The 23,037-nt window shown below is 43.8% G+C and overlaps 1 protein-coding gene across 1 annotated transcript in view; it reads right to left on the reverse strand.

Moving 5' to 3' along the window:
- KHDRBS2 (KH RNA binding domain containing, signal transduction associated 2) overlaps positions 1-12,591 on the reverse strand; it is a 1,060,381-nt gene extending 1,047,790 nt beyond the window's left edge. Inside the window, exon 1 of the mRNA XM_086925219.1 lies at positions 12,484-12,591. Coding sequence (XP_086781345.1) covers positions 12,484-12,586 — 103 coding nt within the window. The 5' untranslated portion in view covers positions 12,587-12,591. The remainder of the gene's footprint in view (positions 1-12,483) is intronic.
- Positions 12,592-23,037: the final 10,446 nt, after the last annotated feature.

Raw genomic sequence — 23,037 nt, forward strand, 5'->3', positions numbered from 1 at the left:
ACATTTAAAAAGAAATATCCATATTGGACACAAGAAAGGTTTTACCTACCGTTGTTTATAACACCAAGGTTTGGTCTGTGAACCCATTAAAACAGGGTCCACATATAAGATACCCAGTCAAGCTAAAGGCCAGAATCTACAGTCAAACTACGCTGTGAATGCTTGAAGACCATGCACGTGAGGGCTAGCAGACTGGGGCAGGCTAGCAAATTAACACTTTTATTAAAGCCACCCCCCCCCCCCCCCCGAAACTGTGCCCTTGTTGATGGATTTTCATGAAACTCCTTATATTAAGGTAAAGGAAAGCATCCTAAGGTTTTGCCGTATTCCATACCATTTCATGATCCTGCGCTGAAGCAAGTAAAACAATTGTTTGAGCCACCCCTATAACTTTGCCCCTTTCTCAAATCTTCCTGAAACTTGAGATTCCTGTATTGGGCTAAACTTACTAATATTCTATCAAACATCATAATGATTGATCAAAAAGTGGCAAAATAATTTGCAAGTGAACACTTTTTTGCCCCCATTTAACTACCTTTTTTGATTAAGTGTAATCTATTAAGTCGAAGCTTAATATGATATGTGCCTCTCAAACTTAGTGCAGACAGTGGGAAAGGGACCAATGTTATTGCCTTAGGAAAGGAGTTTGTAACCCCTTTCAAATTTGCTCCCCTTGATCGATATACATAAAGTCATACAGAGGGAAAAAGAACTAAAGGATTGCCTTGTTTCATGTTGATTCATGAAACCGTATCTCAGTTATTTCTAAATAAACACTTTTTGTACCCCACCAAAAATGTGCTCCTCTTCATAAATGAGCACACATTTGAATATACTAATAGTATGCTTAACATGCTAAATGCCTGCACATGTTCATTAAGATGCATCAAATGGTCCTAGGTTCTAAGCAAATCGATATACATATATATTACACTCATGGTGATAGTGACAATGTAGTTACAGTTAGGAATGACTTTTCCTATGAAAAGCATTGTTTGCTTACCTAATAGCTTTGGTATTGTTTGACATATCGTCAAAAACTTTCCAAAATAAAGGTATATACACTTTGGGAGCTTCACATGACATTTTGCACACATTTATCATGTGGGAGCAAACAATAAATGGAGGATCAAAAGTGTGATTTACAAACGATTGCTCACAAGTACAGAAAATTCAGCTGAACAGACATATACTAAATTTGGCACAAAGTCAGACCTTTACTCAAGGATACTACTTTTATTGATTTAGTATAAATCTGTTCAGTAGTTTCAAAGAAATTAGCATTTGAAAAAGATGCTCAGCGTGAAGGGGTTAATCCTCAGAAAACATTCAGTGATACCTGGAACGTTCAAATCATGAAGAATCAATTTACTGGTACAGCAGATCCTCAGCAACCTCCAAATTAAATAAAGAGTTCTGTTTGTTTAAGGGAGGTTTTTTCTCTCAACTGCCATTTTGGCACCATGAATCTGAAGAACCAACGGTCTTGATTGGCTGGCCACAACATTGGGAGAAAATGTTGTGGCTGGTTTGCTGAACTCTGGGACTTGGTGCCCGATTCTTAAAACAACTTTCCATGAAAGTGACACTTGCGCCCAAGGGACTATGGATCACAACTGGGTTCTGCAGCTCCCAAAAACGTTAGTCTTGCTTCTGTGTGCAATGAGGTTCGGGCCTGGGGTTAATGGGATGGATTGGCATAGCCTTTAGTATTAGGTGTCTGATGAGAGTGAGATGAATGATGAATGAAATATTATTTATAATGCGCAACTATGCCCAATGGGCGTCAAGGCGCCTAAACCAAATAAAAAGCTGTTAGCAGACAGAAACAGAGCCTACTGGTATGCCTTAATAAAGAGCCAAGTTTTCAATGACTTCCTAAAAAGGTCGAGGGAAGGAAGTAGTTTGATTTCAAGGGGGAGTGAATATATATATATATATATATCTATATATATATATATATATATATATATATATATATATATATATATATATATATATATATATATATATATATATATCATTCACAAACGATCCTGTCGCAGAGGGAACAACTTAGCAAGTCGGTGCTGGGTTCGGGGCCAGGACCGGGTCCCGTAGGTTAATTTTTCACGAAAAGGAAAAACCAGCACTCCGCTCGTTGGATGCAATGAAGATTTATTCAGACAGTGTTACAGCCTTTCGAACCAGATGGTTCCTTCTCACGGCAGTGTTGCACAGTTGTCCTACTTTACTTTCAATTATTTATGTTCTAGTGCATTTCAAAGTGCATTGTGGGACATGCAGTTCAAAGCTAGTTTCGCATATTTATTTACAACATTTGTGTCATGTTATTATCTATATGCATGCAGATATATTTACAGAGTTAAGGCTTAGTGCCATGCATTAAATTAATGTCCAGTTAGCACTCAGTTTGCGTGTCTCCAGCAGTGTTTTTAACTGTGCACTTAATTGGAGATTTTGTCCTCCATTTTTTTGCAATGTTTTAACTGATCTGGCTGTGCAAACAGTTTTGTATTCCTCGGGCTGAGTGCCCTTGTCATTGCCAATGATTGGACACTGAAATGAACATGTGCGCTAAGAAGAGAGCAAAAGTTTTCATTTGGTCATACATTGTTACCCAATGTTGATTAAGTTCCCTCAGGCAGATTTTCGGAGTACATCTATTCAGAGGTGAAAATAGAGTTCTTCGTCCCCATTCAAACCTGTCGGTTGTCTCGTTTTGAAACGCATGATTAGTTTTGATTCTAATCTTCTTAGATTTTGTTTTCTGTTACCACCACGTTCGTGCTGCTGTATTCCAGCCAAACCGAAGAAGTGAGTGTCCTTCCACGTTTTGTTGTTATGGGTTGCTACATGTTTGGCCATAGCATATGTGAAGTCTTTGTTCTGTATGGCACTAATGTGCTCCAAAATCCTTTTCTTTAGAGTACAGGTGGTACTGCCGATGTACTGCTTTCCACAGTAGCACTGTAGCATATAAACTACAAAGCTGGTTTCACATGTGATGTGCTCTCTTATGATGTATGTTTTGCCTTTGGGATCAGTTATTGTTTTCGTATTTTTTCCTATCTTGCAGGCTTTGCAAGTACTGCATCTTACAAATCCTTTCTTCTTTTCCGTTAGCCAGTTGGTCATTTTTTTCTCTTCATAATGGCTATGTACAAGGTGGTCCGCAAGGTTGGGAGCTCTTCTGTAGGTCATTAACGGTCTTTCTCCTACATTTTTACCTATATCCGGGTCTTTCTGTATCAGATGCCAGTACTTGCTTAGTATTTTTCGTATTTTATGACATTCCTTGCTGTATGTGATAATCATCCTGGGAGGATCGGTCTTGGTTTGTTTTGTGTTGGGATCAATGCCCGACGATTTGGGTAGTAATGTATCCACACTGGTTTTGGTTCTGGCTTTAATTTCTCCCTGGATGATGTCTTCGTGTTTGTAACCGCGTTGTAAAAATCTTCTTTTTGTGTCATCAAAGTTTTTTTCCATTTCTCCTTCTTCAGAACAATTTCTTCGCATTCTTAACAATTCACCATACGGGATGCTTTTCTTCAATTTTTCAGGATGGAAACTTCGTCCATGCAATATACTGTTTGTGGCCGTTTTCTTCCTGAAGGTTGTTGTGTGTATTTGGTTGTTTTGAACATATACTTTAGTGTCCAGGAATTCCACTTCTTTATTGCTGATGTTGTAGGTGAATTTTAAACCAACTGTGTTGTTATTTAGTTCATCAAAGAAAGTTAGAAACTCGGATCTCGTTCCTTTCCATAACAAAAAGAGATCGTCAATGTAGCGTAACCATAACGCTACATTGGCCATGTGATGGTCGTTTTCTTTTCTCCAAGCTCTGCTCCTCTCCCACCACACCATCATGAGGTTAGCATAGCTTGGAGAGAAGGAAACTCCCATCGCGGTACCGCACTTTTGTATGTAGACCTTTTTGTTAAAAAGGAATACATTGTTGTATAGACAAATTCTTATCATGTCTATGAGCATTTTGGAATGATCTCGTTCTTTGATTGGTCGCTGCATGAGGAAGTAAAGTACTGCGTTGATGCCTATCTCATGTTCTATTGATGTATATAGTGAGATGACATCGATGGTTACTAGCATATACGTGGGTTGCCATTGGGTATCCATTAAGATACGCAGAAAATCTCCGGTGTCTTTAATGTACGAACTGAGAGTAGGTACTATGGGAGATAGGAAATGGTCGACATATTCTGACATGTGTTCATATAGACTGCCACAACTGGAAATTATCGGTCTCCCTGGGGGTTTGTTCAATGTCTTGTGGATTTTGGGAAGGAAATATATAGTTGGTGTGATGAGATTTTCCACCATCAGGAATTTCTTTTCTTCCTCCGTTATTAGTCCTTTCTCTTTCCAAATGTGTAATTTCATTCCCAGCTCTGTTTTTAGTCTTGGTGTTGGGTCGTGTGTTACACAGGTATAGTTTTTGGTGTCACCTAGTTGTCGCATGGCCTCTTCCACATAGTCCACTTTCTCCATGATCACTATATTCCCACCCTTGTCGGCTGGTTTTATCTCGATTGAGGTGTTGTCTTTTAGGGTTTTTATTGCCATACGCTCTGATTTGGATAGATTTTCTTTTTTGATGTTTTCATTTGTCTCATTTCTTCTAAGTCTGCCAATACTAGTTCGTAAAAGGTGTCAATTTTGTTCCCAGGGTTCAAGATGGGGCAGAACTTTGATTTATTTTTAAATTCTGTCGGTCTTCTCTTGTCAGTTGTTACTTCCATTTCTTGTAATATTTGCGTATCTGTCACTTCGGAGGCCTCTGTTTGATTAGCTAATTTGTACGCTGTGCGTAGACATGGAATCTCATTGGTCGTAAATTCATTTTCTGTGTCCATAGAGTCTAGACTATTCACAGTTGATAATGGGGGTTGTAGTGTTGTCTCTTGATGTGAGAATTTTGTGAAGTGTTTTTGAAGTTTTAGTTTCCTCACATATTTATAGAGATCGATTTTGGTATCCACAATATCCTGATGTATCTCTGGGCAGAATGACAGACCTTTATTTAAAAGTCTGCGTTCATCTTCGGAAGGTGTGTATCTGGATAGATTTGTTATGAGATCCGGTGGTTTCTTATCAATTAGTTTTTTGTTGTTGTTTATTTCTTGGAGGGTTTGCGATTCTGCAGGTTGTATCCGCTTGTTTTTGCTCCTTCCTCTCCTTGTTTTTCGTTTCGTCCTCTTGATTGATAAGTACCCCTTGCCATTGGTCTCGTTGTTTGATTTCTGTTTCTGTTTCTTCCTCTTGGAGCCAGTTGTTCCTGGTATACCAGGGTCAGTTCGTCTAAAAAAGAGAGCCTGCGAAAATTTCTGTTGGTATGTTGTTCTCCTTCACTGACCTCAGATTCCGGTTCACTAGATGAAGGTGTAGTCATTGGTTCGCAGGGTGGTTTCCATTGTTGTTTGAAGATGTCATACTTCTTGGCAAATGTTAAAATTGTGCCGAATTCGTAATCATCTTCATCTCTATGGAATTTTCTTTGTTTCCGTAGTTGTACCTCCTTCTCGTGTTTGTCTAGGTTTTTCTCCATGTCCATGCGCAATTTTTTGACAGTCCCGCTGTCTTCCTTTAGGGCTGTAATTTGGTTTTCAATGTCTCTTATTTTGTCATGAAACTCCTCTACGTCTTTTCTCGCATATTTTATGATGATTAGCATCATATTCCGTGAGCAGTCCGTGTTATTAATGCCCACTCTTCTAGCATCTCCGGTTTGGTGTCTGGGTGGTTTGGGAGGGTGAAGATCCATTTCAGAGCAACAGCTACTTGGTCACAGGCCTCATGATACTGAGCAGGATAGGTGGAAAGGCACTCTACTATGCATGTCCTTTATTTAATTAGCCATCAGTGGGCCCTTACATGTGAGTTCAAATTAGAGTTGCATGCTGAGATCAGTAGTGCCCTTTTATAATTCCTTTACCTTTAGTAGGTCTGCAATGTAGCATAATGATTTAAAAGCCCTCCAGTGGGCCTCTGAAATGAAAATGTTCCGTTTATTTCTTTTCTGCTGCTGCACTTAGTAAGACTCTGAGAAGTTCCATGTCCTCATGGCCCACTAACCTTGACCTTGAGGGGGGTGTAGACTTCCCAGCTGCACTGCCAGTCATAAATCTTTCAACAAAACATCCCCAGTTTGAAGACACAATCAAAGAGCAGATAACTTCCACTGATTCTTTCATAAAAAAAATCTTTCATTTTCATTCAGATGCATATCTTGCCATGCACATTTCAGAGAGTAACAGTGGAATTAATCTACTCTTCGAGTGAAATATTTCACAGTTCCCTATTGCCAGATGCTTGAGTTAGGCCTGGTAAGAAATAGTGCCTATTTACATGTCCATGTTTCTCTCCTAAAGTTGCCTTCCCTTCGTCACATCAACCTTTGACAAACATTTGTATTTGTGACACTTGGGTTCTTTTCTAAGAAACACTGACCTTGCTGACACAAAAGAACTTCATGAGAACACTATCACACTGCCTTGGCATTATGTGCAAGGCTTTCGTGAGCATGATACAAATGTGTTTGCTATTACATCCAGATGGCGTGGCAGCTATCTGTGGAATACAAACAATAGGCAGCCTGATCACAATCAAAGCCAGAGGAAAGGATGCCATTTTCTTTATACATTCTTTTGTTTCCAAATACAATCAGCTCATTGTCCCTCCAGGGGTCCCTGCATGCTGACGCTTTTGCCTAGCAGATTAACATCTCTGTAAGGAGTGTCCAGTTCATGACCAAGACAGTTTCGTACATTCTTACCCACCAGGCTATGGAGTTAGAACATCCAGAACGGGTTGTCTTGGCAGACCTTACATTCACACCCTTGACATATAGGTCAGGGTTTGCATCGTAGGAGTATGCAAAATTTTTATAATTCGGTATATGTGTGCACAAATAAGATTTCTCAACAAGATGGTCACGGTTTTGAAATTTTTATTGAAATCGGTAAATGACGCAAACTATGCAGTAAATGTGGTACACTAATATTTTTATAAGAAACATACACATAGCTAGCATTTAAAATACCATATATGCATATACATAGCCAGTACTGCAATATGGTATTTATTAACACTGCTAAGGAAGTGTAAGGAATCATGAACCACGTGTTTCTTTCAACTCTTGTGAGTTGTGGTCCCTCAACACACTCCACAATGATAATTTACAACATATTACACCTGCATATTGGCATCCACAACCAAACACACATGCACACACCCTCAAATATATTGTATAAGAAAACCAGGTCATGTGTCCCAGGCCTTCACAACATATTTGTTAGACCTGGTACAATTGGCGTGAGTCTCCCTTCCACTTTTTGCTGTTGTCTCCTCTGTTTTTAATATGTTTTTGCTGGCTAGATACTTTGAGCACTGTGCCACTGCTATTCTGTGCCACAGTGCATGTACTCCCTATTGTAAATTATTGTAATGGATTAGTGAAGCCAGGATTGGCTTATTTGATTTACCTGTCAGACCCTAGTACAGTGCACCATGTGTGCTCAGGGCCTGTAGATCAAATGCTGCTAGTGGGCTTGCAGCACTGATTGTGCCACCCACAGAAGCAGATTGTAAAGTGTGTCTCAGGCCTGCCATTGCAGAGCCTGTGTGCAGTTTAATACTCCCATGTCGACTTGGTAAGTGCACCCACTTACCAGTCTATAAACCTTCCCTTTTCTATATGTTAGCCACCCTAAGGTAGGCCCTAAGGCAGGGTGCATTTTATGTGAAAGGTAGAACATACGCTGATGTGTGTCGTATGTCCTGATATTGAATTACAGCCAATTTTGTTTCTCACTTTTGCAAGGGCACCTGTCCCAATAGGCCGGAATGTGCAGTTTGACTATAAAATCCTATAATCCCAACTGACCCGCGGAACATGGTAGAAAATGAATTTAGTATGCCTGAACTCAGAATGATAAAATACATCTATAATTAAAGTTGGTTTTAACATTCTGTGTTTGAAAAAAACACTTTTAGAAAGTAGGTATTTTCTTGTCTAAACCATCCAGTCTGCCTCTGCTAGGTTCTGTATTGCATGTCCGGATTGTGAGTGACAGGGGCTGAAGGAGCTACAGGAGGCAGGGTGAGTCAGCACTAGGCTGAATAGACCTATCTGCATTGGGAGTGGTGGGAGGAGTAGCACCTGGGCCTGAATAGGGCTGTGCCTGCCTTCCACAATGCTTGTTGCGCCTCCTGTGGTGTGTCAGATGACCTTGGCCCACACTGACAAAGGAAGAAATTGTGCACTGGCAGAATGCACCCAGAATTGGTTTGGACTAGGTACAGGCATTCTCTGCCTTCAGAAACAAAGGATTTGGGTGTATAAAACGGATGACCCAGACCCCAGAACTTTAGATCACTTCTGGACATCAAGACAGACCTTTTGCCAAGGAGAAGAACCAGAGAATCTGCAGGAGTTTTTGACTTCCCCTGTGCCAGTGTGTTGCTTTCTGGGGTTGGCCTGCAGTGGTTTCTTTATTGCCAAGGAAAGGAGAAAGACTTTCATTCGCAACTTTCATCATCTTGAAGAAGAATCTCCAAGGGCTTGAACTGTGCATGCCTACTGCTGAAGTCTCAGGGATATAAGACTTCCGCACCAGCTCCTCCCTGAATTTCCTTACTGGGAATTCTGTCTGCAGAAGCCTACGTGTTGTTGGGAGCTGGAAGCGCGACTCAACAATAAGAAGCGTGTCGCATCCGCAGCTGTCGTGTTCTCATCATCGGAGAAGCATGTCGCCACCACAAGGGTGGCCGTCGCATCACAAGAGAGACATGAATCTGTCGCAGCTGTGTGTCGTCATTTCACTGGAGAAGCGTGTCGCAACCGCAAGGGTTGCTATTGCATCACCAGTGAAGCGCGTCGCAGGGCCTGTTGCAGCTCCAAAGTTACAGAGTCGCCGTACGGCCAACAGGCGTGCACATATCATCTTCACGTCGTCGCATCGCATCAAGGGCACCATCTTTTCGCATTGTACCGGATCATCCCATCGCATCAAGGCGCCATCTTGTTGCATCGCAACCTGGCCGCACCATGAGATCGTCACATCACCTCCTCTTCGATAAAGAACAGATGCATCGCCTACTTTGCGCAAACTCTGAAGAACAGAAGCATCGGCTCCCCCAAAGCAAGGAACCGACTCGTCGTTCTCCCAGCAAACCTTTTGTTTATCTTGCGTGGCGCATCCAAACTGAGTTATTTCTACCATCTTAAAGTCATTTTCTTAATACTGTATTGTGGATTTTTGTTGTTTGGGTCTTGTGTTAAGTCTATAAAAAGAATACTTATTTTTATAAAACCTGTGTTGTGTCCATATGTAGTGTTTTCACTGCATTACTGTATGTGTTCACAAATACCTTACACACTGCCTCTGAGATAAGCCTGCCTGCTCGTGCCAAGCTACCACAGGGTTGAGCAGTGTAGCCCCCTTGCTCTGACTAGAAGCAATGGTCCCTATTTGGACAAGGGGGAAAACCATTGCCAACTAGAGAGCGACCCAAGTTCTAACAATATTGAGTCCAAATGTTAGAGGCTTAAAACTCTGCAAAGCAAGGAACAGCACTTATTAAATCAGAGTTTAGCCAGTGTTTTCTTATAAAGCGAAACATAACTTTATTGTACACAAAACGATATATTTAGACACTACATAATTAACAGAATAGTTGGTGATAATACCTATGGGCCCACCGTCTACAGGGCCTTACAGCTGGCAGGTTATGTACATTAAATAAAGGCCACAAAGGTCAAGTCAGCTCTTATATGTTCCCTCAACACTGGGATGAATACAAGTCAAATTATATTAATACCTCGGACCTGTACAAGACATCGCCTTGACCATAATATCTACAGTGCTGAGAATTGTATTTCCTCTATTCAAGATACTATGTTGACAGCCTATCAACATATCAAGACGGTACCTGCCATACACATATACATACATCCAAGATGAATCTAACTCCGGCACTGTGACCACTTTGATATTACATTTTATACCGTCCTTGCCCACTGAAACGAATAAGTAGTATATTTCGTCTATCTCAGTGGAAGCTATGTGAAGAGGTACAATTAAAAAATAAACGCGTTTGTAAAATAAACGAATAGGTCAGTAAATAATGCTATATTTATGATGCAGCAAGAAGTATAAACCTTTTCACGTCCTGGTAAATCAGAGATGTGATGTAGCTTGTTTCGCTGCCGATGTAGAATTGGTAACCATTATCGTATTTTGAGCAAATTCTTTCCGTACACTTGTACTGGGGGAAGGAAATCAAGCCAGAGCAATTAAACGAATGACGGACCAGAAATCAAATGGTGAAAGCTGTCGATTGTGCGGTCTCATTAAGCATGCAGTGCAGCACATCCTAGGTGTATTTATTCCAATATATTCCGATGAATTGATTTCGGTGTTAGCAGCCTCCTGCCGAGGCTGCCTGCCTTGCATAATGCAGGAGGTGCCCTCTAGGACAGCAAGTCATACATGGATGCTTGAACATCTCTGAGAGGTGTACAGCGTCTGAGCGGTGTTAACGAGGCAGGCATGATTTGACAAATCATTAAACCTGGCCATGTTGCTTGCCTGAAAGTAATAATGAGCTCTGCCTAGCAAAATCAACATTTTTGAAAAAAGGTCAAGAAAGTATAAATAAAAATAATAGAAACAACAAAGACGGGTCTGGAGACTTCTCGGGGTCTATAATGTTCACCACTGTAGACCCTGAGAAGTCTCTAGATCTGTCTTTGTTGTAAGAAACAGTCTACATAACCGTGCACAACACCCCCTAATATTCTTGATTGATCGGTGCCTGGGTTCATGCAGTATTATTGAAATATCATTAATGCACACTAATACAACATTAAGGATGGACAGAAACATCCAAGTGCAGATGTAGGTAGTCCATACTTGAGGAAATGTGTTGGTGAATGCATATATTAGGCATGTTTTCTGTCCCTGTAATACACAATGTTCATTTATTTGGGCGTGCTCAGTTCCGTAGCTGTCCTAATTAGTTTGTTCTTTCCCTGATAAGGGGTTAGTCTTTGATGCCTCACCTTCATTCTGTGATGACATGGACTTCAGCTGCTCCCTGCGCTTAGGGGGTCTGCATTCAATGTCCTGGGGTGTTCCTGTTTGTTCATGCCACCTCCTTCAGAGTTCTCCCACACTCGTGCTCAGGTGCGTGTTTCAGGGTGCCAGAGAGCCTCTTTAGACTTCTTACTTGCCCTGTGCATGGTCCTGTCCAGCTGTCTGGGTGCACCACTAAGCATTTCTGGAACTTGTCATTTTGATTTTTTACAGTTGTTGAAGATGTATACATTGACTGAGATGAGGAAGATGGCTGCGGGATAATATCTCAAATACAAGAAATCTTCCTTTGTGTCATTGTTAGCTGGTACTTGGTACTAAAATGTCGTCTGGCTTGTGGGGGGTGGGGTGAGTCCTATGGGTAGATGAGGAGGCCTTTGGGGAAGAGGGATAATAAAGTTTTGCTTACTCTGGAATAAGGGATTTCCTGCCTCCAAGTGATAACTCATCTCCTGTATGTAAGTACTGCGGTGAGAAAGACCAGGACTCACAGTAATGAAAATAACCAGTAAGCAATCCCAAAATGAATGCAGCCTGAATAATGTTTAGTGAAATGACATATTTCAGTGCTCCTTTCAGATGCTGTTATAATGGAAACGTTGCTTTTTGAGACACTATGCACATGTTTATAAGTGCTTGAAACAAGATCCTAAATTTGAAGATACCAAATGTATATGTTTTCACTTCAAAGTTTCATTTGACAAGAAGCATAGGAAGAACATTGGTATCTATAATGGAAAGATAAGTCAGAGACCAGTATAGAGACGTGACATGAATCTGTGTGTTTGCAAGCGTCTGAACATTATGTGATCTGAGCAATTTTGAAAAATAAAAATTGTGCATGATGAAAAAACTGATGTCTTTGGAATGAGTGGTGGTTGAATCAGAGTTAACTTGTAAATCATGTCATTGAAACAAGAGGCCAACCTGATCCCCAGAAAGTCTTGGAGGTGACCTCTATAACTGCTACAGTGGGCAATGGGCACTATCTGAGATGCTCTTTGAATACTCCTGGGGTTGATATGAGTATTACATTACTGACATAATAGAGCCTACAAGACAGTGAGCTGTAAAGGGAAGAACTGTAAGCACAGCAGAGGTTACCATACGCCTCAAAATGTCGCCTTCGCCTTCTCCTTATGCATAGCTTTGGTTAGCAAGACCAAACCAGACAACAATAAAATACCTGCGTCATGTACAAAAGGTCCTGAGGATGTGTGATGGATATGTCGAGATAACGCAGCAATAATTGGAAAGGAGTTAGAACATGATGCTACGCAATGAAAATCAGCTGACTAGCAATGAAAGTTTGACGAAGAACTAAAGTGGAAAATAAATCCTCTAGGTTTCTCTTACTCACCAGATTTGCTGCATTCTGAGCCATTAATGTCATCCATTGGAGGTGGGCTGGAAGGCGAAGAGCCTGAATACTTTCCCCAGTGTTGTGGTGAAGCTTGTGCCATATCATTGTTACCATTTGATTCCTCACACTGTGAGACTGGGGAGACAGAAAAAGATGAGGGACATATTAAAAACGTGGAATCCTTGAGCACCATCAAAGCTCAATGCTTCAACTCCCAACCAGTAATGTAAACAAGGTCATCTATCACTCCACTGTGGCTCTTTAAGAGGTGTTTGTAATCCAGGAGGCTGATGACAACACCAAATCCATTGCCTTCATGTCCACGACTTTCCACGCCTTCACTAGGACTGCAAGCTCAATAAATCCATTGTCAATGTGCTGATGATGTTTTGAATGCTGTAACCACCTTGGTCTTAGACTTCCCTGAGAAAGGACTTAATATTCTGAAGATATTTCAGTCCAGGTGAAATGGAACACCACCTTGCCTTTTGCTATATTTACTGACTATTTGCGATGCTTGGATCACATTTGGAGTCCTTGTAAAAGAAGTTGCGCATGTGGAACTAACATTGGCATGAGTGAGATCAAGTTGTGGTGCAGTCATAGCAGGCAATACTGTGGCAGGATCAGGACAACTAAGGAGTTGGTGCTTTGGACTTCCATAGAGTTAGAGAAGAGTTTGATTACTATTTCATGAGAACCAGAGAATCTGATCAACCTCAGACCTAACGGTGGAATTGATGAGACTGGCCTGTTTGTTCACAGGAACTATGTAAGCAACCAGCATCCATGTTCCTGGTAGTGACAGGTGATGTTCTCAACAATCACTCCTAGGTTGTTGAGCACTGTGGTATTCCACTTTGTCAAAGTATGTGCTAATGCAGGAACCTAAAGTACTACAGCTAACACAAATGTGTGTGCATGTGGGATTTCAATTTTGTCATAAAGATGTTAATTGACCTTCATTTATTTATGGGAAAAACATTCTCAGGCTTGTCAAAAGCTCCAGCCCCAGGTTGGTAAATGCATAGATGTGGTCACATCTCCTGATTCACTAAAAGTTATAGAAGAATGTGGTTTTATGAATCAATTTGTGTGATTTCTTTAAAGCAGTAGAATGTAGACTTCATTTTATCACACTTCCTTGACCATTGGAGGTCATTCCAATTAGCAAATGATACATCCCACAGAAGACATCACGTTGAATAAAAAGTTTTAGAACCATTCATTTATGAACAAAGCCTAGTAATTACTGTCTAGCTGCATGAGTATCGATAAAAACTTACTTGTTCGAGACAACACATGTTGGATAGTTTTCCCTGATTGAGGCTTACACTGCAGCATGTGGTCTATGGCTTCAGAACTAAAGTTTTATAAACAAAGTCGTGTCTGCTTTAAGATCTGCTTCCATTTCAGCAACCCTTATGGTAATTGCAATATCTGGATTGAGTTGCAAACACTAAAAATGTTATACCGCTATGAATTATAATGTGAAGCCAAACTAGGATGGAACTCCATGGCGTTTGTAAATACTGTGTCTAGGTGTCACCATGAATAAACAGATGATTGATGATCTCAAGCAAGGGTGTGTGCTTCATGCACTGAGAGGCAGAGCATCAGAGTGATATTCAAATGTCTGATACCATTTTATTCAGACAGACTGTATGTTGGGTACAATATTGAAGGTCTTAGTGGGATTGTACCACTGATCTACTTGAGCAAGAAATATTTCACTTTACCTTTTTACTAGGGGTGGGCGGTGAAGTCCGCTCAGCCAGTGGAGTTTTCAGATTTTGCCACTCTGCGCAACGCTTTAAGCAAGGATTTCAAACTGTAAACTCTGCCAATTACCGGCAGAGGGAAGTTTGCTGGCGAGTGCTCACCCCTTATGATTGTAGCAAAGCTTGCATCACTGGTTGATGTTTCTAGTACTGTTTTGAGCCCTTACATACAGGAGGTGAGAAAAAAAGCTCCCCAGAAGTGGCACCGTCCTCTATATTGATGCACACGGCCTAGCGGTTTTCTAATTCTGTTCAGGGTGGCCTCCTGGCCCTTCCGGACACACAGGATGCCCAGGCACCACATCATTTTGATGTGGATTCCAGCTATCTGGTTGCTGCTAATGTGAGGAGTGCACAGCTGTGGATGTCCTGGGAGACATTGCGTGCTTGAAGCGCTGCTGCTTCCTCTGAGTGCGAGGTGCTGGATGAGGAGCTCACGAGGCACTCCGTGTCCACCAGCGACAGTGGAGCTGTGCCTTGACCGGACCGAGCTGCTGCTCAGTTTCCTGGGCTGGCAAGGTGTCTGGCTACTACAGGCCTGGGTTCGAGAACCAATCCCAGGAAAGGTAAAAAGTTAATTTCCTTACTGATCCTTGAAGCTCAGGAATAGATCTACTTGTACTAAAGAACGGATGGCCTTCAACGCAGAAAGAATCAAAGAAGACCAGGAGTAGGGCAGCTCTTGACATGTTCCATGTGGGGGTGTGAATAGCACATTTGGGGCCAGATGTACGATGCACAAAACAGCTCCTCCCAAATTGCAAGTCTTTTGCGACTTGCAATTTGTGAGGAGCTGTTTTGAATGAACAACAGTGTTTTGACCACTGTTTGCGATTCCCATAGGGGTCACAAATTGCAAGGCTCATTAATATTATTGAGCCTCTCGCAATTTGCGAGCCCATTGGGAATGACAGGCCCTCCCATTTATGGTGGCCAGCTGGGGTCAGCAGACCACCATGTTTAGGACTGCTCTTAAATAATGCAGTTTTTTTTAAAATGCAACACATATTCGGGAATGCATTAAAAAAAATTCAAGTTTTTGTTTAATTTTTTCAGGGCAGGTAGTGGTCCCTGGGACTACTGCCTGCCGTTAAAAAATATTTTCAGAGACAGTCACAAAGTGACCCCTTCCAAATTGCAACTGCAAAACCAGGTAATTTGCAGGTGTTTTGCGACCGCAATTGTGGTCACAAAACATTCGTACATTGATTTGCAGACACAATTTGGAAGGGAATACCCTTATCAATAATTGCGATTTGCAATTCCTAAATAGCGAGTCGCAAATGAATTGAGACTAACTATTTAGGAATTGTACATGGTCAGACTGAAATTGCAAACCTGTTGTGCATGCAATTCTAGGTCGTACATCTGGCCCTTGGTGTTTTGTTACAGGCTGGTGCCTATCATTTCATCTTTGTCATTTAAGTCAAAACATAAGATTACAAGTATTACAGGGTGTCAGACCTGGGGGTCGCTAGTTGGCTGAGGTAGGTACCTTAGGCCAAATAGGGACCCTTGCTTCCATGTCAGGGAAAGGAAGGACACCTTTTCAGATAGCCCCCGCTCACCCCCTCGGTAGCTTGGCACGAGCAGCCAGGCTTATCTTCAAGGCTAGTGTGTAAAGTATTTGCAACCACGCTCTCAGTAACCCAATGGTGACACCACAAATGGACTCCACACGAGTTTCATAAGAGTAAGTATAATTTTATATAAAAAGATATATGATGAGACCACACAATATAAATCCAACATATGGATATTTGTAATATTCCTCCTGGCTAGTTGTTAGGCCAGCCAGTCCTTGTAAGTTCTTGCGCTATTAATGAGCAATTCAAAATTATCCATTGCAGTCCTAATGCAATGTTATGGAATTTGTAATGGAAGAATCAGGCCCTTTGCAATGTAAAAATAATGCAGTTCGTTATGCAACCATCAAACAGTTTGTAATGCCCACATAATGCAATGCGTAACGCAACAATCAGATAGTCTGTTATGCAACCTAACGCAATGCGTAATGCAATAATCAGGTAGTTCGTAATGCAGAAATAATGCAATGCGTGATACACTAATCAGGTAGTTCGTAATGCAGAAATAATGCAATGCATAATACGACAATCAAGGTAGTTTGTAATGCAGAAATAATGCAATGCGTAATACGACAATCAGGTAGGTCGTAATGCAGAAATAATGCAATGCGTAGTACGAAAATCAGATAGTTCATAATGCAGAAATAATGCAATGTGTAATACGACAATCAAGGTAGTACGTAATGCAGAAATAATGCAATGCGTAATATGACACTCAAGGTAGTTCATAATGCAGAAATAATGCAATGCGTAATACACTCCAGCACCGATCTTAGTGCCTCAAGCAGTCTCTCCACCACTCGTATTGGCTCGTAGTCAGTTTCTGTCAACAGATGCCCTCACACAGGTTTGCAGTAAACCAAAGTGCAGCTCCGCACTCCAGCACAGTTACTGCCACTTCTTGGCAAGTACGGGCGCAATATGAGCTGAAGCGGAGGCTCGCGCAGCAGGACTGGGAGAGGCCGAGAGCGTCTCCCTCCGTCCCCCGCTTGCTGACCCAGAGGCCACACACATTACCTGGGGGGGTTCGACCTCGCTCTCCGCCTCCTGCGGTTTGGGCCTCCGATGCAATTTTGTGGATTCCGGGCAGTGGAATTTGAGCCCTCCCTCGACGGGTTGGTTCGAAGTCCCCCTCTGGCAATAGGGTGCTCAGGCCGGTGGCTCAGCTCCTCTGGGGCTGCCGGTCCAGGTCGCTGGTGCTACGAAGATCTCAGGCTGCAACAGGGCACACGCACACAGCATAGCTGAGACTCACTTGAACTTCGGTTGTGCACGATCACAGGGCACTCCTCGCAAAGGTCTCAGGCTGCATGAAGCACACTCACACAGCATCACTGAGACTCACTTGGACCCCATGCACGATAACAGGGCAATCCTCACGAAGGTCTCAGGCTGCACATAGCACACGCACACAGCATCGCTGAGACTCACTTGGACTCCGTGCATGATAACAGGGCAACCCTCACGAAGGTCTCAGGCTGCAAAAAGTACAAGCACACAGCGTCACTGAGACTCACTTGGACTCCAGGTGTGCATGATAATAGGGCAATCCTCACGAAGGTTTCAGGCTGCAGAAAGCACATGCACACAGCATCACTGAGACTCACTTGGACTCCGGTGCACATGATCACAGGACAATCCTCACGAAGGGCTCCGGGTGCAAAAAGCACATGCGCACAGTGTTGCTGAGACTCGCTTGGATTCCAGGTGCCCACGATCACAGGGCAATTCTTACGAGGTTCTCAGGCTGCAAAAAACACATGCACTCAGGGTCACTGAGACTCTCCTGGAAGCTTTTGTGTTCCTGATTTTCCGCAACAGGATGACAGCTCACCTTGGGCCCTTGGGGATAAGGTACTTCCGGACACAGCACACACAAAGTGCTTTCAACCAGGGGGACACAGCACACAACAAATCCCTTTAGCCTCTCCATGGTTAAAGCAGCAAACTGCAGGCCAGCCCCAGAACACACAGCAAGGGTCAGTCCTTTCCTTCAGTCTCTTCAGCTGTTTCTTCTTTGGCAGAGGTTCCTCTTGACCAGAAAGTGGTTCAATCCTTTACAGTCTTGATCACTCCATTTCTCCATTCCAATTCCAAAGTTCAGGGGCTTCAGCTCTCATAGTTATACCCCTAAATGTATTTGAAGTCTTTGTGTTCAAGGGGGTACTGACCCCTGTTCTAACCAGTTCTGGGTGCGTCCCAGCCAGTGACACTTTCTTCCTTTGATTAGTAGGGGTCTAGATTCTCACCATTGTTTTATGGCAGCAACCCAGGCCTCTGCACCTCTAGGGGCTACTCCTCCCCCTTAAACTCCAGATGCAGGCCAGCATGTTGCTGTCTGACCTCCTTCCTCTGGGCAAGACATTCCCCAGATCTTACCACTTTCAAATCCAGACAGTCAATCCACAACCAGGCAGAGACACACAGAAATGTTGGAGCACAAAAACCCAGCCACTTCTAAAAGAGTGGTTTCTAAACACACAATGCAAAAACCACCTTCACAAAAAGATGTGTTATTGAATTGTGAGTTCAGGCATACCAAACTTCCCCTCTCCTTCTTAAGCCTTTGAGAAAATAGGCTGGAAACATATTACATAGCCTCCCCATTCTGCCCTATGGGCAAGATGGCCTTTCAACAGTGAAAAACGAAAGTATTTAACTGTCAGGACATGGTACACACCTTAGTACATGTCCTAACTTTCACGTGTACTGCAACCTGCCCAGGGGGTACCATGGACCTACCATAGGGTTGTCTGATGTGCATAGAAAGGGAAGGGTAAGGCCTGGAAAGTGGGTGCACTTGCTAGGACAATATGGCAGTTTAACAAACTGCATGCAGGCACTGCAGTGGCAGGCCTGAGTACTCTCTTTAAGGGTACTTGTGTGGGTGGCACAATTAGTGCTGGAGGCCCACTAGTAGCATTTGCATTACCAGCCCTGGCACACATAGTGCACTTTACTAGGAACTTTACTAGTAAGGCAAACATACCAGTCATGGGCAACCAATTACCATTACAATTTACACAGGGAGCACTTGCACTTTGGCACTGATCAGCAGTGGCAAAGTGCCCAAAGCATCTAAGTTGGCATTACCATGTCAGAAAAAAGGTCTAGTGAGAAAGCAAAAAGTTTAGGCATCTTTAGCCAAAAAGGGCCATGTCCAACACAGAGCAAACTTTTTTCTCTGTCACTTATTCCTACTGGATATGAAACAAATGAATTTTGACTGAAAAAAATCAAGTTTGAGAAGATCTACCTGGTTTTTCTATTTTTGCTGTTTAAGGGCACAATTGCAGATTCAGTTCCACATCATGGATAAAATACAAATTAGACTTTGTTGTTTGCTTTGCCCATCCTCTCCCTTCACACGGCCTTACATCATCCAGTGTTTATAACTTGCAAGAAGACCTTGCCCATTGCCCAGAGCCACAAAGCCCTACTCATGAGTTAGCTGCAGGAGCAGGGCCTGCTGGCAATGGGGGGGAGGGTGACTGAAAAGGACGTTAGTCCCACAGTATAGGGAGCTAGCGAAGGCTGCAGGCTTGCCAAAGGGCAGTGGCCATCGGTACCACATCCTGCCCAGGCAGAGCAGCAGATGCTAGGGTTCCAGTTGCAGATGCTGGTGGACCAGCCCTAGCAGCCACAATGTCTCCTCCCGCTCCCACTCGTCGGTCTGCAGTTTCATCACGAGGAGTCCGTGTCACTCCACCTCTCCACACAGCCAGGGCCTGGCTGCCATCTCCCACACAAAATACTGTAGGCCAAAGTGACTTGGGCTGGCTCTGCCTTACTCCTGCAGACAGTGTCATGTTGCTAGGAAATTGAGAGAAGGAAGGGAACGGCTCCAGGGCATGAGCTGTGAATCATGCTCAGCTCACCATGGGCACTGCACACTGCTCACTGGTCTCTATGGATATATTGACCCCAGCTCACACAAAATCCACAGAGCGGTGTACTCAACTTTATGTCATTTTTACGCGGTTCAAGCTTCATGCATTTTGTTCTTTTAGAAACCATAACCAATCTTTGGGATGATAAAAGTTGGGGTGGCCAAGAAAGTCCACCTGCTGGTGGAACTTCGTTTATAATATTGTGAAAATAGTGTTAGAATAATTTGTCTGTCTTTGTACACCCTTACGTAATCTAAATCGCATGTCAAAATTATTCTGCTAAACAATGATGCGTGCAATCCAGTTGTGAGGCAGCCAGCCTGATAATGAGGTCAATATCTGGTGGCTTTTTCACCACCAGTATACAGGGTGCACAGCTAAAGCTAATGTATCGGCAATTTAAATCATTATTATTTTCATAACAATCGTGTGCTTAATCAGTCAAATTCAACTCCAGTTTCAGTTATTTTACTCATTGAAAAACCACCAGATATTGACCAAAATAGTTTTAGCCCATGATGGGAACAAGAAGAGAGTGCTTTGAAGAGAGTGGGGCCATCGTTGCATGACAATGAGGTTTTGTGCCAAAGGGTCTACGTAGTACTGAACAAGACAGATATGATGGAATGACCAGGCTACCGCCACCCCCCACCCAAGCTACTCACTTTTCAGTGCACAGTGAGGCTGGCGCTTCAAACCTTTAGTTTTTTTGGTAAATAAAGGAAGGCATAATGTCAAATTGCTGGTTAAGAACATAGGTTTTTATAGGATGAACACAAAACACACCCCTGAACCCCATCTTTATATGGGTGATTTCAAAAAAGGTTTAAAAGGCCATGGGTTCAATCTCACCTCACGACCTCTGGAGTTCCCCGTAAATTCTGGAAAATTGGTTATGAGCTAAAGCCTCCAGTCCTCCACTTTTATGTTACGGCCAGCTGGCTGCAGACAGCTAAGACAAAGACATGGGTAACCATGAGTGTTCACGTGTAGGCTTAGTAATGAAAACTGTTTTATGACTTAGCCTGTCATCTGCATACAGGTTGGTAATCAGCATAAATTACTGATGCCAGGGGCATAGATATGTCAATATTTCGTAATTCCTTTAGGTACCAAAAGGGAACACGCCTTTCCTTTGTAGTAAAATGTGTATAACCTGTAGTATTTTTCAGTTTGTGTGCTATATGTCTAAAATGTGTTCAATTGAAACTTTTAATTAGTGTACGGTACAATGATCAAAGCTGATTTTAGTTTACATTAGCCTGGGTCTAAAAGTCGAATCTAGGGTCAGTTTTAACCAAGGTGAATTATTTTATGTATGTGTCTCTGAAATGTGTTTTCTGAGTCTCCCACTATTGACATTCACTTTCGAGCTGTGAAGAAGGGTAGAGAGAATAGTTGTAATCCCCAGCTAGAAAACTAAACCCCATTCAGAATTGTAGGCCAATTTGCGAATTTCAAAGACTGGTTGCATCATTCCCATGTTAATTAATTCAGATTATGTTTCCAGTCTGAAGACTAGAGAAAGGCCAGACTGATATCCTTAATGCTAATAAGAAGTCTACCTTTAAAGTTTGAAAGGTGGGGCGTGGCTAAGATGGCGGCCTGAGTAGACGCTAGTTTGTGTGGCTCCCTGGCCCGAATTCCCCATTGTGAACCTAATTCAGCATTTAAGCCCCCAGGCTGGAGTTATTTGTGCCCAGCAGCACGGGGGCAACTGGCGCCCATCCCTTTGGTGGCGAGAGAAGGCGGATAGCCTTCCCCACACGGAGCAAGGTCCATACTGCTGCCCGGATGTAATGGCGGCCGAGATCCGGGAGTAAGCCGCGACGAGTTCCCGCCAGGGAGGCCCACCTAGAGGACACCTGCCGAGGGGTCGCCGACCGGAGCAGAGGTCAGGAGCCGGAGGGGAAGAGCGTGGCAGCAGCGCTTGGTGAGCGAAGCACACAGCAGAGGGCGGGAGCCGGGAGGCGCGAAAATTGAGCCCCGAGGCTTGGGTCCTACATCCGGAGGGGGCGTGCCTGACCGCAGAGTTTCTGATCAGCGGAGCGGTGAAACACCAATGTCGCCCACACTGAGAGCGGCAGAAGGAAGCCGACGAGGAGTCAGGAGGCAGCTGCGTGCTGACAGCGAGGCGAACCGCCGAGAAACCGCCCGGCGGTGGAGAGAATGCCAGCAGGGAAGTGTGAAAATCGAGCCCCAGGCTTTGGGACCTACCGAGGTCAGTCTGCCCACAGCACAGAAGCTGGCAAGGAGGGGTGGCACGAGGGTGAGAGAACACCCATGGGCATAGACTGAGGGGCAGACCTGCTAGCTGCAAACAATCGCCCTGAGAGAAGGGGCCAGGGCCCAGGGGTGAGGACTGGAACGCCAGTACCGGTGGTGCTTGCCCAGAGCTCATAGCGCTTTGCCAGCGGGGTGACTGAGCCAGGAGGGACAGGCTAGGGTCTACGCCGGATCTGGCTCAAGCGGACTTTGTGCGGATCAATTTGCGCTGCCTGGCTCAGAGAGGTGCTTGGAGCAGGCCCTCCGTAGTGCCTATCCCCCATTGAACACAGAGCACACCGGTGGATGGGGCACGTGGCTGGTGCGGTGCAGTAGACGGCACGAGGAGTCCAGACCGCGGCCCACGGTGCCTGAGCTCCAAGTGAGCATGCACTCCCCTGAGCGGACTCCATTCGAGTGGGCAAGCTTGCAAGGCTCTCGAAGGCTAGAACAGCCGGTGCACCATGGCCACTGTGGGACGCCGGGGCGGCCGCACCATAATGGACATGCTGGTCAAGGGCACCCCTAAGGGAGAGAACAGCCCGTCGACCCCGACAATGGCGAAAGACACTACAGGGCAAGTGGACGGAGGGGCCCCCATCACTAAATCGTTCTAGGAGACTTTATTTACTCTTTGCGAGAGGACTTCCAAACGCTAAAAATGACATGGCTGGGGAACACAGTGAGTTGTGCCGTGATGTGGATAGTTTGGGGGAACGAGTGGTTGCGGTGGAGGAAGCGGAACAGACTAGGAGCGAGGAGGTAGAACAATTGCAGCAGGAAGTTATTCGCCTCCGTGGACAACAAGTCGATCTTCAGGCGCATGTGGAAGACCTCGAGAACCGCTCTTGGAGGAACAACATAAGGGTCCGAGGCGTGCTATCCAAAGCAGAGGGGAATAGTGTCGCTCACTTTCTACAAGGAATGTTCCGGGAGATTCTGGGGAAACTGATGACTTTGAAATAGACATCGATAGGGCTCACAGGGTGGGCCTGGCGTGCCAGGCACCTGCTCCCCCTCAGGATATTT

Source organism: Lissotriton vulgaris, chromosome 6 (assembly GCF_964263255.1).
Source record: "Lissotriton vulgaris chromosome 6, aLisVul1.2, whole genome shotgun sequence".
In the NCBI taxonomy this organism is placed as follows: domain Eukaryota; kingdom Metazoa; phylum Chordata; class Amphibia; order Caudata; family Salamandridae; genus Lissotriton; species Lissotriton vulgaris.